We start from the raw sequence: 17,609 nt of genomic DNA on the forward strand, positions 1-17,609 counted from the left end.
TTATCATGGATAGTTCTTTAAGTCTTGTTATTATTATTTTTTTTCCACTTAGTAGTATTTTATTTTTTCCAATTACATGTAAAGATAGTTTTAAACATCCTTTTTTTATAAGATTTTTGAGCTCCAAATGTTCCTTACGCCCTCCCCTCCCTTCCCCATCCCCAATCTGATATAGGCTATACATGTACTATCATGTTAAACATATTTCCACATTAGTTATGGTATGAAAGAAGAATCAGAACAAAAAGAAAAAACCATGAGAAAGAAAAAAAAACAACAACAAACTGAAAATAGTATGTTTCAATCTGCATTCAGACTCCATAGATCTTTCTTTGGATGTGGATAGCATTTTCCATCATGAGACTTTTGGAGATGTCTTAGATCTTTGCATTGCTGAGAAGAGCTAAGTCAATCAAAGTTAGTCATTGCACAACGTGGCTATTACTGTATACAACGTTCTCCTGGTTCTGCTTACTTCACTCAGCATCAATTCATGTAAGTCTTTCCAGGTTTTTCTGAAATCTGCCTGCTCATCATTTCTTATAGCCCAATAGTAGCCCATTACATTCACATACCACAACTTATTCAGCCATTCCCCAGTTGATGGGCATCCCCTCAATTTCCAGTTCTTTGCCACCACCAAAAGAGCTGCTATAAATATTTTTGTACATGTGGGTCCTTTTCCCATTTGTATGATCTCTTTGGGATACAGTCCTAGAAGTGCTATTGCTGGGTCAAAGGGTATGCACATTTTTATAGCCCTTTGGGCATAGTTCCAAATTGCTCTCCAAAATGGTTGGATCATTTCACAACTCCACCAACAATGCATTAGTGTTCCAATTTTCCCATACCTTCTCCAACATTTATCATTTTTCTTATCTGTCATATTAGCCAATCTGATAGGTGTGATGTGGTAACTCAGAGTTGTTTTGATTTGCATTTCTCTAATCAGTAGTGATTTAGAGCATTTTTTCATATGACTCTAGACACCTTTGATTTCTTCATCTGAAAACTGCCTGTTCATATCCTTTGACCATTTATCAACTCGAGGATGACTTATATTCTTATACATTTGACTCAGTTCTCTCTATATTTTAGAAATGAGGCCCTTATTAGAAACACTGGTTGTAATAATTGTTTCCCAGCTTTCTGCTTCCATTCTAATTTTGGTTGCATTGGCTTTGTTTGTGCAAAACCTTTTTAATTTAATGTAATCAGAATTATCCATTTTGCATTTCATAAAATTCTCTATCTCTTATTTGGTCATAAAGTCTTCTCTTCTCCCCAGATCTGCCAGATAAACTATTTCTTGTTCTCTTAATATGCTTATAGTCTCACACTTTATGTCCAAATCATGTACCCATTTTCACCTTATCTTGGTATACAGTGTAAGATGTTAGTCTATGCCTAGTTTCTGCCATACTCTTTTCCAGTTTTCCCAGCAGTTTTTGTCAAATAGTGAGTTCTTATCCCAGAAGCTGGGATCTTTGGGTATATCAAACAGTAGATTACGATAGTCATTGACTATCATGTCTTGTGTACCTAACCTATTCCAGATCTGCCATTCTATTTCTTAGCCAGTATACCAAATAGTTTTGATGATTGTTGCTTTATAATATAGTTTTAGGTCTAGTATGGCTAAGCCACCTTCCTTTGCATTTTTTTTGCATTAATTCCCTTGATATTCTTGACTTTTTGTTCTTCCAGATGAATTTTGTTATTATTTTTTCTAGCTCTATAAGATAATGTTTCGGTAGTTGTATTGGTATGGCACTTAATAAGTAAATTAATTTAGGTAGAATTGTCATTTTTATTATATTAGCTCAGCCTATCCATGAGCAGTTGATATTTTTACAATTATTTAGATCTGACTTTATTTGTGTGGAAAGTGTTTCATAATTGGGTCCATATAGTTCCTGGGTCTGTCTTGGCAGGTAAACTCCCAAATATTTTATATTGTCTGCAGTTATTTTAAATAGGATTTCTCTTTCTATCTGATGGTGGGAAGCTCTTTAAGTCTTGCAAAGTACTTTATATACATTTGGACCTCACAAGGGAGACTGAGTGGTACTGTGAACACAATACTGGCTTTGTAATCATTGGACTTGGGTTCAACTCTCCCTTTCTACCTGTGTGGCCATGGAGGTATTCTGTTAACTTCACTTAAGCTCTCTAGGCCAAATATTCCTCATCTATAAAAAGAGGGGGTTGGACTAAGATGATCTTTAAAATCCCTTGTAACTCGAAATCTATGATCATAGCTATGCTTCTATGATCCTGTGAAGTAGGCACTATAGATATCACTGTACCCATTTTAAAGACAAGAAAACTGAGGCAGGGAGGATTTTCTTACAAAGAAATGAATCCTTTTTATATTATAAATCAAGAGTTCAGTTACTTCAGTTGTGTCTGACTCTTCGTGACCCAATTTGGGATTTTCTTAGCAAAGATACTGGAATAGTTTGCCATTTTCTTCTCCAGCTCATTTGACATGAGGAAACTGAGGCAAGCAGGTTGAAGTGACTTGCCCAGGGTCACCCAGCTAGTACGTGTCTGAGGCTGGATGTGAACTCAGGTCTTCCTGATTCCAAATCCAGTGCTCTATCCACTGCACCACCCAGCTGCCCCTCAGGTCATCCTCAGAACAATCTGCTTCCAATGTCTGGTTGGTTTCCTTATAGTAGGATAATCAGGCGATGGGAAACAGGCTTCCCTTCTAAAGGCTTTTCCCTCTGGCTCTATCCTCAGTGCCCTTTTCTTTACTCCGTGCTCCCTTCCTCCACAACCCATCTCCTTTCCTCCCGTGGCTTCAGCTGTCATGGGACCGGCCCCTTTCTGTTCTGGACATGATTTTCTTCCCATTTATCCAGCTTCGCGACCTTGGAGTCGCCCTTGACTCTTTCCTCTGTCTCACTTCCCAGATTAGTCGCCAAAGCTCATCCGGACGGTGTTGTTATTCATTATACAATACTTCAGCAATGAGACAAAAGTTTCCTTTCATTTCTCATCTTCTCAGTCACCTATCAGGCACAGAATTAATCCACTGGCCTTCTTTGCTGTATTCATTGTCTAAAAGTCACGTTAATTTTCACTCCTAAAATTTCCTTTTACTGTTTCTTTGGACTCCTGACTGACTGTGATGTGGTTTTTTCTAATAATGCTCATACAGCACTTTAAGATTTGCAAAGTACTTTATACATATTATCTCATTTGAGCCTCACGATAATCCTGGGAGGTTATCTCCATTTTACAGGTGAAGAAACTGAGGCAGACGGAAGTTAAATGACTTGCCCAGGGTCACACACAACTAAGTGTCTGAGTCAAATCTGAACTCCTATCTTCCTGACTCTTAAGTCCAGTGCTCTATCCACCTGTTTTTAAAGAACTTAAACATTTTGGGGTGACTTACAAGTTCCAAAGTTGGACATTCTCTAGCTAATGTGCCCTGTCTCCTCGAATTAACCCTATATCCTAATCTGTTTACCTATTATGGGTCCCCTTCCCCCAAGAGAATTCAGGCTCCCTGAGAGTGAGTGCTATTCTTTCCGTTTTGTCTTAGTATCCCCAGTGCCTTCCTTGTACATCCCTTTGCACGCAGTAAGCACAATCCAACCCGCCATGTTGGATTGGATTGGATTGGATTGGATTGGACTTCAGGGAAGCTATTCTTCTAGCTCCATACTCCCGCCACTTAGTTTGGGGGAGGCAAGCTTAGCAACTCCTCCAAAAGCTGAGGATTTGCTGAAGGATGTTTTAAATTAGTTGGGGGAGGGGGGGCGCTTCCTATTCTAGGGAGCAGGATAAAGTGATAGCCATTCTTTTCTCGTGCATCTCTTCATCTGAGGGACGTGATAAAAGATCCCTGGCATCTTTTGAGCTAGGAATGTGGATGCTGACAACAGCAGCCAGTTTTCTCCTCTGAATGCAGCTCAGAAAAGTACACGTTTTTACTCATATCTCTGGGTCCTGTCATCACAGCCCGTGAGGTGCAGGTCACACCTCACTTTGGAAACAAAAATGTTTCTTTAAAAACATAAAGGTGAGAAAAATCATGGCTTTAAGCCCTCTTCTTTTCATGATGGGCATATAATCCATAACTTCTGCCTCTGAAATGGTCACTAGAATCCTAGACTGCCCGGGGCCATCTAAGGCCACTAGGCTCAGCTGGTTAGGTACCAGAATCTAATGAGGCTGAGGATGCTCTTCCCTTCCCTCTCCAGAGCAGTTAAATGGGTTGGGATGAGACAAATGAAGGAACAAGAGCTGCAAAGCTAATCTAACCCAGTAGGGCTACATCCAAGACAATTCTAATCCCAACTAGCCACCCCCAGTATGGAGGAACTGGACAAAAGAACAGACATGGACAACTCCAAATGCACCACACCCATTTGACCACTCCACCACCATTTCTAGAGAAACAGCTCAGCCCCATCACCTACCCTTTCTCGATTCTCCTCTTGTATCCTCTCTTCCTGACTATGGCTAATTCCTCCCTTCCTCTGCCCCTGACATGCTGCTATTTACAAACTGCTTAGGCCTCTCTGAGCTCAGTTTCCTCAGTTGTAAAATGAGGCTAGCCCTACTTGCACTACCTACATCATGTCCTCTGTGCACTTTAAATATGAGGTGATGATTATGGATTGCATCCTTTCCTGCTTCCTCAGTGACTCTTTAGTTTTTAGTTTAGTTTAGTTTAGACTCAATGAGCTTTAGTTTTTACCTTCCCATCTGACTGCACACATTCCAAGGACTCTCCAATCCCCCCCACAAAAAAACTCTTCCCTTGACCATCCCCAACCTGTCTGGCTACTTTCCCATCTCTCCCACCATTCGCTGCCAAACTTTTGGGAAGAGATGTCTACACCTGGTGCCTCTACTTCATCTTTCTTCAACATACCCTCTCAACAGCTTGTAACCTGGCAGGATCTATGGAAATTCTCTCTCAAAGGTCATCAGCATCCTTCTAATGACCTAATTTAATGACTGTTGCAGTCCTCAATCTCCTGGACCGGTTGAAGTGGAAAGAGGCTTTGGAATTCACTCCTTCAAAACCTACCCCCGACATATATTGGACTTTGACTTGAATGATCCTCGTCAGTCTTTCTGGGCTTCAGCTGACTGAGAAGATGCAGGCTCTGGATCTGTGACCCTGTGATACTATGGCCTCTCCCCACCCCACCCCAGCTGCTGCAGGCTTCCCTGTGTATGTGCTGCTTTGGCTCCAGTAGAATGCAAGCTTCTCAAGGACAGGGAATTTTACTTCAAATCTCCACTGCCTAGCACAATGCCTAGGGAGCCTGGGATAAATGCTTGCTGAACCGAAGCAAGCTCATGACTGAAGCCATCCCTGAAGACACTACATGCACCCAAACCCCAAGTCTTCTCTTCTCTGAATGATTCCCCAACCTTCATCTAAATCTAGCTCTCCAACCCTGAGCTCTCTCTCAGGATCCATGAATACAGCTTCAATTGCCAATCAAACATCCCCATCTAGATGCTCCACCAGCATTAATAATTCAATATGTCTAAAAATGAGTTTTACTATATAGTATTTCCCCCAAGAATCTACTCCTCCTCCTGGCTTCATATCAACAGAACTACCATTAATTGTCTGGCTGGAGCCCTGGTGTTATATATGACTATTCACAGAATCACCAAACTGGAAGGGGTCCTGGAGGTCATTTGGTCAACCCCTACCTAATAAAGAATGCCTTCTCCTCTATCTCTGGCAGGTGATCACAGAGATGCTCCAGTAAGGACTTAACACCTTCCAAGGCAGCCCATTATACTTTGGGAGGATTCTCCTTGTTAGAGAAGTCCTCCTTCCACAGAGCCAAAATCTGCTTCCTTGTCTCTTCTGCCTACCTTGCTCCTAATTCTGCAATATGGGACCAAAGTAGTCATCATCTCATCATTTCCCATTCTGGGCCTCAGTGTCCTCATCTGTTGAATGAGCAAACGGGAGATGACCGATAGGCTTCCTTCTAGCTTGAAGAGTCTATGCTGTACAATAAAGGATCCTCTGATCACATTCCCCAAGAGGTGGTGTGTTGAAACCCATGATCTGGGTACGGATCATGGTCCTGCATGACTTCAGAAAAATCACTCCATCTCTCTGGGCCTGAATTTCCTCCTCTATAAAATGAGAATGATGTCTCCGTTCCCCTTGAAACCCTCTAAGTCTCACTGCTTAACTGCATGCCTACGTGAACACAGAACCTTCACAGAATCTGAAAGGTGGAAGGAACATTCCATCTAAACCAACCCAAAGCGAAAAAAGAATCCCTTCCATAACATCTCTCTGTGCCTCAGTTTGCCCTTCTGGCCCTGAGGGCCTTGAAGGTCTCTCCCAGCTCTAGATCTATGACCTTCTGAAGACCTTATGCCACTTGGGATCTCTCCCCTTGTTGGTCAAGGTGTCTACCCAATATCAAGACCAAATGTGACTCTTTACAACTTCCACCTGGCTCTTCTCTTGGGGCCAAACAGATGGCTGTCTTCCCCACGACAATCCGTCACGTATTTGAGTATAAGTACTATGTCTCTTCTAACACTCCGGCGTCTTCTTTTCTCCAGCCCCAGAGCAACATAGACAAATAGCAGGATACAGACCTAAGCCCTGCTTTCTAGGCCCCTTCTCCTTCACCTCCCATGTTCATCTGGTTACCAAGTCCTACTCATTCTACTTTGGCAGTGCTTCTCATACTGAGGCCCTCTTCACCACCCACCTACATTACTGGGATAGACTCAGAACAGTCCTTTTTGCCCCTGCTCGGTACCTCTTCCAGCCCGTCCTTCCTACTGCTACCAGACTAGTCTCATTCCGTGGCACAGATCTATCCATGTCCCTTTTCTTCTCAAAATCCTTCAGCGGCTCTCTCGTGCCTGCGGGGCAAAGGTCACCCAATTTCAGAGCGAGGCAGAACCTCAGGCACCATCTGATATAACCTATATGTGAAGAAGACAGATCCTTCTAAAACGTCCGTGATGAGTGGCTGTCAGACCCCCACTGATGGCTCTTCCATTCCACCTTGGGGACAGCTCTTTGAACCTCCCACTTAGTGCTGTGTTCTGAAGATGAACAGATTCTGTATTCCTCCTTCAAAAACGCAAGCAGTCCTTGAAAAGCCTATCATGTACCTGAACCCCAAATCTTCTATTCTTTGAATTGCACAACCCAGGTTCCTTCAATTAATCTTCATGTAATATGATCTCCAATCCCCTCAGCAGCCTGATTGTCTGCATCTGAACACATTCCAGCTCGGCAATACCCTGCCTAAAATGGGGGCTCCAGACATGCTCTGACCAGGGCAGAAGATGACATAAGGATCACTCCCCTTGTCCTGGACACTATGCCTTAATCTAACCAAACTGAACTGCTCTCTGTCCCCAGAACCCACCTTCCCTGCGTTTCCCCACCTCTGTTCTTCTACTCAACCTGCCCCATATTTATGGAAGGCTTTCCCCTCCTACCCTCTACCTGGGGAGCTCTTGTTTATGCTCTAAAGCCCAATTCAAATATCCCCTCCTCCTGGAAGCCTTCCCTGATTTCCTTCAGTCAATAACAACCTTTCCTCCCCTCTCCTCATAATACACTTTGGTGACAGTCTAACACATTTTGTTTAAAATTACAGTTATCTGTCCATGTGTCATATCATCCTAACAGACTGAAATACCCTTAAGGACAGTCCGCACATTTTATCTAACTTCCATACCTCCCACAGAGCCTAGTACAGTGCTTTGCACACCGTAGGAGCTTAATAATGTTCACTGGCTGAGTTTTGCTCCAATCATTCTTTGTTACAAGGACAGATTCTACACTGGGAAATGATTCTCGTGTTTTCGAAAAGGCACAAATAAGAACTGAGAGGCAGCGTGGTATAGTTGATAGAGAACTGGCCTCTTGAGTCAGGAAGATCTGAGTTCAAGTCTGCCTTCTGACCCATCCTGGCCAAGTGACCTAATCTCCAGTGCCCCAGGTAGATCCCTACCACTCCGTGCAGTTAAGAAGCTGTCAACAAGCATTGGAAGAGGGAGTCTCCTCACCTGGAAGTTCCCTAGATCAATGGAATCCCACATCTGGCACTGCCCATATCAGTGAGTTACTGTTGTTGTTTGTCCTTCATTCTAGAAGAGGACCATGACATCAGGGAGGTGATGCCATGCCATGAAAGAGAACGGGATGTAAGTGTGGGAGGGCTGGGCAGAGTCACCAGCCTCACTCTCTCCTCCAGAGCCATCTGGGTCCAGTGGCCAGACATGGATCAGGACGACTGGAGACGGCCTCTGCAATGAGTTATTAATGGTAGCATGGAGGTAGAGTCAGCTGGGCAGAAAGGGGTCAAGTGGGTGCTCTTCCAGGAGAAAGCTCATATGAATGCAAGTGTCATTATCATTACTGAATTAAAACCCCTCCTAGGAAATTCTCTAGAAGAAAAGACGCCTCCAGGTGACTTAACAATGATCTGATGTCTCAGTACCCAAGGCAACTGTCCAAGATTATATGTTGTATCAAATTGCCTACCACTTTAGGGAGAGGGGAGGGGAAGGAGAGAGGGAGAAAAATGTGGAACTCTGTAATTCTATAAAATTCTGTAAAATTCTGTAATTCTGTAAAATTCTGTAAAAATGAATGCTAAAAATTGGCTTTACATGTAATTGGGGGGAAAATACTATTAAAAAAAGATGGAATCTTTAAAAAAAAAAAGCTTTATATTATAGAGAAAATGCTGACCAGAATAGGTAGAGTTTACTCTTTTAGGATTTCTCTATCTCCCCTTTCCTAAGGTTTGCAGAACCCTTCACGTGTGTTATCTCATTTAATCTTCACAACCATCCTAGGAGATGGGTGCTACTATTATCCCCATTTTACAGATGAGGTGACTGAGACTCAGAGAGGTTAAATAATTTACCTAGGGTCATGTAACTAGTAAGTGTCTGGGGCAGGATTTGAACTCAGGTCTTCTGGACTACAAATCTAGCACTACATCCCAACCTCTAGATAAAATTTCCCCTTTCCTGTGTTAGAATGCCCTTATATCACATTCCTTTTTCAATACATCCAGCATTTCCATGGCAGGGTGATTTAACTAGGAAAAAAGAGAAAGGCAAGGTCACTTGGTACAAAAATGCTTAGGTTTAGAATGTTTATAAATCAGAACCGAACAGGGATTCCCAGAGAACGGTCCGCACATTCAGATGCTGCTATTTATTTACTTATTCCTAGAGCACTGCACCTGTACTTCTGTCCGCTGATGTTATTCTGGAAGTCTGGCTGCCTAACTCTTCCTCCTCTTCTTCATCTTCCAATGATGAATTTTCTGGAATATCTTCGTAGTCCAAATGAAAAGAGAAGAGATATTTTAAAACAATGTCACATGGCATGGAATGCCTAAAACTGTTCCTTTCCTTAGAGCAGGCGTTTTTTCTTACCCCTCTCATGTTATGGCCCCTTTGTGGCAGTCTACTGGGGCCTAGGGACAACTGCTCAGACATATAATCAATCAGCAAGAATTTATGAAGCACTCACTGCGCACGAGGAACTGTGCTAACTACTGAGGGTGCAAAGAGACTTCACAACAGGCCTTGCTCACAGGGAGAGACAACACAAAAACAACTACGTACAAACAAGATCTAGACAGGTAAATTAGCGACTGAGGCAAAGGCAAACAGGGTTAAGTGACTTGCCTAGGGTCACATAGCTAGTAAGTGTCTGAGGCTGGATTTGAACTCAGGTTTCCTGACTTTAAGCCAGGCTCTCTGTCCACTGTACCACCTAGCGGCCCACTGACTCTTGGGACTCTTAATCCTAGGGTTGTGGGTTCATGCCCTATGTTGGGCAATGTGTAAATTAACGACAATCTCCAAGGGAAGGTTCTAGAATTAAGGGGGACCAGGAAACACTTCTTGCAGAGGGTGGGATTTGAGCTGAGCCTTGAAGGAAGCCAGGAAGGAGAGGTAAGAAGGGTGAGCATTCCAGCATGTAAAAGTGTTTGAAGTCTGGAGACGTGGAGTGTTTTGTGCAAGGAAAGGTGAGGAGGCCAGTGTTACTAGATCACAGAGTACATGGAAGGGAGTAAGGTATAAGACGAGTGGAAAGAGGAGTGGAAAGGACTAGGTTCTAAAGAGCTTTAAAAGCCAAATCAAGGATTTTATGTTTGATGCTGGAGGTAGTACCAGGGAGCCACTAGAGTTTATCAGGCCAGGGAGGGGGATGGTTAGACCTTCACCTTGGGAAGAGTAACGTTGGTTGATGGTAAATGGAACACAATGGGGACAGATCTGAGACAGGAAGACCAACCAGGAGGCTACTGCAATAGTCCAAACATGAGGTAATAAGGGACCTGTACTAGAGTGGTGGCAGTGTCAGAGGAGAGATGTTATGAAGGCGGAATGCACAGGACTTGGCAATAAATTGGATATGAGGGTGAGAGACAGGCATAGCGTGTGGCACCTAGATGTCAAGCCTGAGGGACTAGGAGGATGGCGTTACCCTGGATAGCGACAGAGAAGTTGAGAAAAGAGGTTTGGGAGGCAAGATAATGGGGTCAGTTTGGGACATGTTGATTTAAGATGTCTCTAGGACATCCAGTTTGAGACGCTAAATAGACAGTTGGAGGCATAAAGTCGGGAGACCGGTTAGGACGAGGTTAAATAGATGTGAGAATCATCTGCATACAGATGACAAATGAATCCACAGGAGCTGATGAGATCACCAAGTGAAAAACTCTTGAGGGAGAAGAGAAAAGAGGCCTGGGGCCACTCCCAGTTAGCAGCCATGATCTGGAAGAAGATCCAGCAAAGGACACTGAGGATAGGAAACGAACCAGGAGAGACTGGTGTCTCAAGAGTATCGGGGAGAAGGAGACTGACAGTCTCGAAAGCTGTGGAGAGGTCAAGAAGAATGAGAATTGAAACCAGTAGACTTGATGATTAAGAGAACTTTGGTAACTGCGGAGAGAGTAATTTCCATTGAATGATGAGGTTAGCAGCCAGATTGCAGAAAGTTAAGAAAAGAGTGAGAAGAAAGGAAGTGGAAGACAGCTTTCTCAAGAAGTTTATCCAAGAAGAAGAGGAGAGATATGGGATGATAACTAGTGGAGTGGTTAAGGAACATTAAGTGATTTTTTTAAGAATGGAGAAGACTCGGGCATGTTTGTAGGCAGCAGGGAAGCAGGAGAACACTGAAGATTAGTGAGAGTGGGGATGATGGAGGGAGCTACCTGCTGAAGAAGATGGGATGGAATCACTTGAGCATGTGGAGGTGATTACCCTGGGAAGAAGAATGATCCCCTCTTCATGTGAGACAGGAACAAAGGAGGAAATAGTGGGTGGAAGGCATGCAAGTGATGTGAATGCTGAGAGAGAAGGGAGCTCTTGGTGAATGGCCTCAGCTTTCTCAGTGATATATGAGAAAAGGTTCTCAGCTGAGAGCACAGGATAGGGGAGGAGCCATGGGCAGTTTGAGAAAGGGACAGGGATTATTCTTAGAATAATGGACATAAGATAGAATATGTAGGATGACAAAGGAAACCAATCATACTGAAACACAGTTACAAGAATTTTTTAAAACCAAGTTGTTCCGCGCAGCTAGATAGCGCAGTGGATAGAGCACCAGCCCTGAAGTCAGGAGGACCTGAGTTCAAATCCAGCCTCAGACCAAACACTTGATGCATACTAGCTGTGTGACCCTGGCAAGTCACTTAACGCCAATTGCCTAAGATAAATAAAAATCCTTATTTTAAAAAAAAAGTTGTTCACAGACCCCAGGTTAAGAAGCTGTGCCTTCCTGTCATAGGATTATGGTTATAATATTTCCTGTCCCCATCTCTCTCTTCTTCTCTTTGTCTCTCTCTCTCTCTTTCGGTGGTTTCCTTCAAGATTCAGCTCAAGCATTACTTTCTACCTGAGGCCTTTCCTGATACCCCCCAGTTGCTAGTGTCTTCCCTCCTCAAACTCCCTTGTATTCATTCTGAGTATATTATTTGTTGTTGTTTACTCATGTCTGACTCTTCATGAGTTCAGCTTGGGGTTTTCTTGGCAAAGATACTGGAGTGATCTGGCCATTTCCTTCTTCAGCTCCTTCTACAGATGAGGAAACTCAGGCATACAAGGTTAAGTGACTTGCTCAGGGTCACACAGATAGTTAAGTGTCTGAGGCCAGTTTTAAACTCAGGGAGATGAGTCTTCCTGACTCCAGGATCCACAGTCCATCCACTGTGCCACCTTGCTGCTCCCATTATATAAGTATATGCATAATATATTCAGGGCAGCAAAGTGGCACAGACAGTACCCGTGCTTTCTCACACTAAGTAGATTTTATACATGTAAATCCTGCACAGGGAACCTACTATCCAGGGTGCTGAGGGTGTCTTCCTCCAGATGACAGAGCATGGATAATAATAACAATAACTGCCAACCATTTAATGATTTTTATGCTTTTAGGTTTGCAAAGGTACACTTTTTTTTATTTTTGCTAGGCAATGGGGTTAAGTGACTTGCCCAGGGTCACACAGCTGGTGTCAAGTGTCTGAGGTGGGATTTGAACTCAGGTCCTCCTGACTCCAGGGCCAGTGCTCTATCCACTGCCCCACCTAGCTGCCCCTACATACTATCTATTTTGATGAGTAAAGGAATGACACAATGTTGGACCTCGAGGATACAACACAAGCTCCTGGCCCCAATCTACCTTTCCTGCCTTATTACCCATTTCACCCCTTCCTGCATTCTACAAGGGCTCTGTTGCTGATCTTCACGCATGACAAGCCATCTCCCACACTTGCATGAGCTATCTCAGCACACCCTCTTTTCATCTATTTTAGAATCCCTAGTTTGTGTCAAGATCCAGCTCAAATACCACCTTCCACGTGAAGCCTTTCAACCTTCCCCAGGGGGGCTGCTCTCCCCACTCCCACCTCCACCCAAGTCATATAGCATCTATTTTGCCTGTAGAGACACAGACTTTTTTACTGTTACCTTTGTAAACCCTATACCTAGCACAGTGTGAGGCACACAATAAGCATTTAATGAATATTTGTTGATTAAGTGACTGACACCATTGGTGCCACAAGAGACAAAGGTGATAGAGGAAACACCCGGGGCCCACAAAGTACAGTATGGACTAGTAAGCAGACGGTGTACGGTCACGCGAGACACAGATAGAAAAGGGGCCCGGGAGGCCTAAACGTAGAGACAGGGTTCATACTCAGAAGGGCATAAAGCACAAGGGCACACACTGCTGAGGGCCAATTTCCTCTGGGATAAAATCCAAGGTCCTCAGCGCGGCATTTAGAGCCCCCAGCGATCTGGCTCCTACCTACATTTACACCACTCCCCTGCACACATACACTCCCTATTCTAAGTGTCCTCCAGTCCCCTAACATCCCCAGCTTCCTGCAAAGCACGCCCAGGCCCAGGCAGCCTTTTCTGATACGCTTAGAACTCTCTTCTTCTTAAAATTACTTTGTATCACTCGGCAGACACTTTGTATTTTCTTTTCTGGACACACGCTGTATCTCCTTACAAGAATATAAGGTTCTTGAGGGGAGGAACTGGGACTGCTCGTTTTGTTTCCCTGTAGCCTCGGCTCTCAGTGCCTGGGAGTGCCCATTGACTTTCACGCGTAAGATGGCCGTGCAGAGGGAGGGCTGCGGGAAGGGGGGGGCAGGGAGCAGGGGGCAGGCGAGGGTCCGGCCCTCACCTATCTCCACCTCCACCTCCTCGGGCACCAAGAGGCGGTAGAAGAAGACCGCCGCGGCGCCCTCCTCCTCCGTGCTCTGGTTCAAGAAGTGCAGAATCCCTTCCTCGGCCTCGCCGTCGTTCCGGTTCATCAGCTCGAGGAAATACTCCGGTTCGGTGATTTGAAAGGCGAGGTACACCCGGTCCCGCATCCATTCCACCCGCAGGTCGTCCATGTCGCCACCAGGCTCACCTCCACACCTTCCCAAGGACTCTCGGCCAGAGCGCCGACTGTGGCCGCGGCGTCCCTAGCAACCGCCCCCTCCGCCCCGGCAACCGCGCCGGCAGACGCTGAGGCGGCCGGACCTACTTCTCCAAGCGGGTCTCTGTCCAGAGAGCAAGGAGATCCACGATGCCTCAGCATTAAAGGAACAGTCCCTCCTCTCGGAAGGGGCTGTTGAGGAAGGCGTCATTGCCTGGTCATGTTTTGAGGCCTCTCAAAAGTTGCCCGAGTCCAGGTTTGCCATTCCGGACCATGAGGGACAGCTTGTACTACCCGTATGTTCCTCCAGGCTGCAGTGATGTTCTGGCATCTCCTTACATCCGTGCTTAAAGGCACCGTACCCGGTCAGGAAGGCAGTAAGTAGTTCAGCGTTTGCTATGTGCCATGCATTGTGCTAAGCGCTGGGACGCAAGAACGGGCCGAGAACAGTTCCTGCTCTCAAAGAGCTCACAGTCTGATGGAGGAGACAACAAACGAAAAAAATATGTACAGCCCAGCTATACAGACAGGAAAACTAGGAAATCGTGAACAGAGGGAGGGCACCAGAATTAAGAGGGACTGGGGAAGACTTCCCGTAGGAGGCGGGATTTTAGCTGGGACTTCCTTCTGGGAAGCCAAGGAGGTCAGTAGGCAGAACTGAGGAGAGAAAACACTCCAGGCATGGGGGGACAGCCAGTGCAAATGCCTGGAGTGGAGAGAGTGGAACAGCCAGGAGGACTGTGTCGTGGCTAGGGTACATGGAGGGGAGAAAGGTCTAAGATTGGAAAGGTGGGGGTGGGGGTTATGAAGGCCTTTGAACACTAGAAATTTTTGTATTTGATCCGTGGAGGTGAGGAGCCACTGAAGTTTATGGAGTAGGAGGATTTCCTGCACTCTAGGAAGATCATCTAAGTGGTTGAATGAAGGATGGATCCGGGATGGGGGGGGGAGACTTGAGGCAGGCAGACCACCCCACCCCCTAACAGCTATTACAGCATCCAGGTGTGAGGGATGAGGGCCTGCACCAGAGGAATGGCACAGTCAGAGGAGAGGAGGCGAATCTGAGAGGTGTTATAATGGTAAAAGCACCTAGGCAGCAAGCCTGGGGGACAGTAATAAGGGAAGTTAGGAAGAGGGGAGAGTTTAGGGGAAAAGACAACTCGTTCATTCATGAACATGTTAAGTTTAGGATGTCTAATAGGTAGTTGGAAACGTGATGAGAATCATTAGCAGAAAGATGATGATTAAATCTCCAGAGTTCATGAGATCACCAAGTGAAATAGTCTAGAGGGGGGAAAAGAGCCAGGACTGAGTCCTGTGGGACACCTACGGTTAGAGGGCATGTCCTGGATGCGGATCCAGCAAAGGACACTGAGTTAGAGAGGAGGACAACCACCAGAGCGGTGTCCCAGAAAACTAGAGGAAAGAGTATCCAGAAGGTGATCAGCAGTGTCTGAAGCAGCACAGAGGTGGAGGAGAACAGGGATTGAGAAAAGGTTGCTGGATTTGGCAATGAAGAGATCACTGCTAACTCAGAAGTCAGATCAGAGGTTAAGAGTGAGAGGAGAGAAAGTGGAGATCCCTATTGTAGCTGGCTTTCTCTAGGAGCCTAGCCACAAAGGGCGCATAATAGGTGCTTAATAATGTTCCCTGGCATACACACAGTCCTGTAAGATTTGAGGGTGGGGCCCTGGAGGTCCTGAGTCCAACCCTCTCGTTTAACAGAGAAGGACACACATGCCAGGGGGGATGGGGGGTGGAGCGACTTACCCAAAAGGTCACACAGGTAGCTGGGAATCAGAATTCAAACCTGCCTCTTCTGGCTACAAACGCATCATTCTTTCTACAATACCTGACAACCACCCTCTACCCGACACTACAAAGAGAATTAAATGTCCAGATCTGGGAATGTGAGTGCATCAGGACGATGTTGAACTAAGCCATCCTGGAAAGAGACAAAGGTTTTAATATATTCTCCAAAGTGAACGATTCTCTCTCAAACTGCCAAATCCAATGTCCTTTTTTCAGTCGTCATCCTTTGATACTGTTGATCACCTTCCTCCTCTTTTCCTTGGTATTCTAGGTTTCAGTGACATTGGCTCTCTCCCGGTTTTCCTCCTACTTCTCTGACCATTCCTCAGTCTTCCTTTAACGTTCCTTTCCTTCCAGTTTGGTCCTGCCTGATAACTGTGTCTCTATCCAAGGCCCTCTTCTCTTCTCCCTCTATACAGGCTTGATGACCTCATCAGCTCCTGGATTCAGCGATCACCAACATGCAGATCATTCTCAGATCTATCTATCCAGCCCTAACCTCTCTCCTGACCTCCAGTCTCATATTTCACATCTGTTCAGAGGGCGACCATCCTTCCACTCACCCAAGCTTCCAACTTAGGCATCGTGCTCGACTCTCCTCCCCCCACCTCAATATCCAGTTGCCGAGTCCTGTCGATTCTGCCTTTGCAGCACCTCTCAACATTTCCTTCTCTTCTGCTGCTCCCACCACCATGGCAGAAGGTAGAACCCGCATCCCCTCCTATCCGGGCTACTGCAATGGCCTACTGGTTGGTCCCCCTGCCTCAATCCTCTCCCTCTGATAGTCCACACACCAGGTATCTCCGTTCGTCCCAGGCCTGCCCGTTATTCTCTATTCAATAAATAGCAGTGTCCCCATTGCCTCCCAGATCAAATGCAACATCTACCTTTTAAAAGGCCTTCATCACTTGATCCTTTCCTGTCTTTCTAGTCGTCTTACACGTTACTCCCCTGTCCCCCTTATTCTTCCCCCCACGAGACCTCTTGCATCTGACTCTATGCCTTCTTACTGTCTTTCCTCCCCCCCAAAATACTTGGCACTTACTTCATGTTTTGTATATAGAGAGCACATACATGTTGTCTCCCCTGTAGAATATAAGCTCTTTGAGGGCAGGAATGTTTTCACTGTCTTTGTAGTCTCATTACCTAGCAGTGCCGGGGCACATAGTAGGGGTTTATTGAATTTTTGAATGACGCACGAACTATGCTTCTGTAATAGCAAATTACCGTTCCCCCAAACTCACTTTAATAACCAGCGAGGGGCTACATCAGCTATGGAAGGAGTAGCAGGCTTCTCAGTGGGCTACCTCTCTGAACCCCAAATTGCCTCCTGGGTTCCTCCTCATCCTATCAAACCCAACTCAACAGCCCTCCCCATGATTCCCTGCAGGAAGCAATCTTCCCTCCTTGGATGCACCAAGTAACCCCAATGTGAACCTAGCAAGTAGGGCTTAATGTAATGTAATGTAATGAAAGGACTGAGTTCTTATCCCAGTCAAAAACTGAATTCCTGAGACCGTACCTTTGTCATTCTTGGTATCTCAGGCCTCCCTCAACCCCAAAGCCTGCTCAGAACGTCACACACAAGAGTAACTCACCGTTGTTACTGCAGCTTTCAAACCACACACATACACGCACACATACACACACACATATACATACATACATACATACATACATACATACATATATACACACTTCCAGAGAAACAAGAAATCCAGAGGGGGCTGCTCAGGGGCCCTCCTGCCTTCTCACATATTCTCTCTAGTAAATGTTTAGTTACTTTTTTCCTTTTGGGAAGGGGGCCAAGATTTTTGGCTTTCCAAACATGTCAGGATACAACAAAGCAATACACCCA

The 17,609-nt window shown here is 45.3% G+C and overlaps 1 protein-coding gene across 1 annotated transcript in view; it reads right to left on the minus strand.

The window, feature by feature from the left end:
- Positions 1-14,611, minus strand: part of DNAH10 (dynein axonemal heavy chain 10) — a 163,573-nt gene extending 148,962 nt beyond the window's left edge. Inside the window, 2 exon segments of the mRNA XM_020970246.2 lie at positions 9,237-9,329; positions 13,700-14,611. Of these exon segments, the coding sequence (XP_020825905.1) occupies positions 9,237-9,329; positions 13,700-13,913 (307 nt within the window). The 5' untranslated portion in view covers positions 13,914-14,611.
- Between the last annotated feature and the right edge of the window lie 2,998 nt (positions 14,612-17,609).

The sequence above is a fragment of the Phascolarctos cinereus genome, unplaced genomic scaffold (genome assembly GCF_003287225.1).
Source record: "Phascolarctos cinereus isolate Bilbo 61053 unplaced genomic scaffold, phaCin_HiC Scaffold_4;HRSCAF=312, whole genome shotgun sequence".
In the NCBI taxonomy this organism is placed as follows: domain Eukaryota; kingdom Metazoa; phylum Chordata; class Mammalia; order Diprotodontia; family Phascolarctidae; genus Phascolarctos; species Phascolarctos cinereus.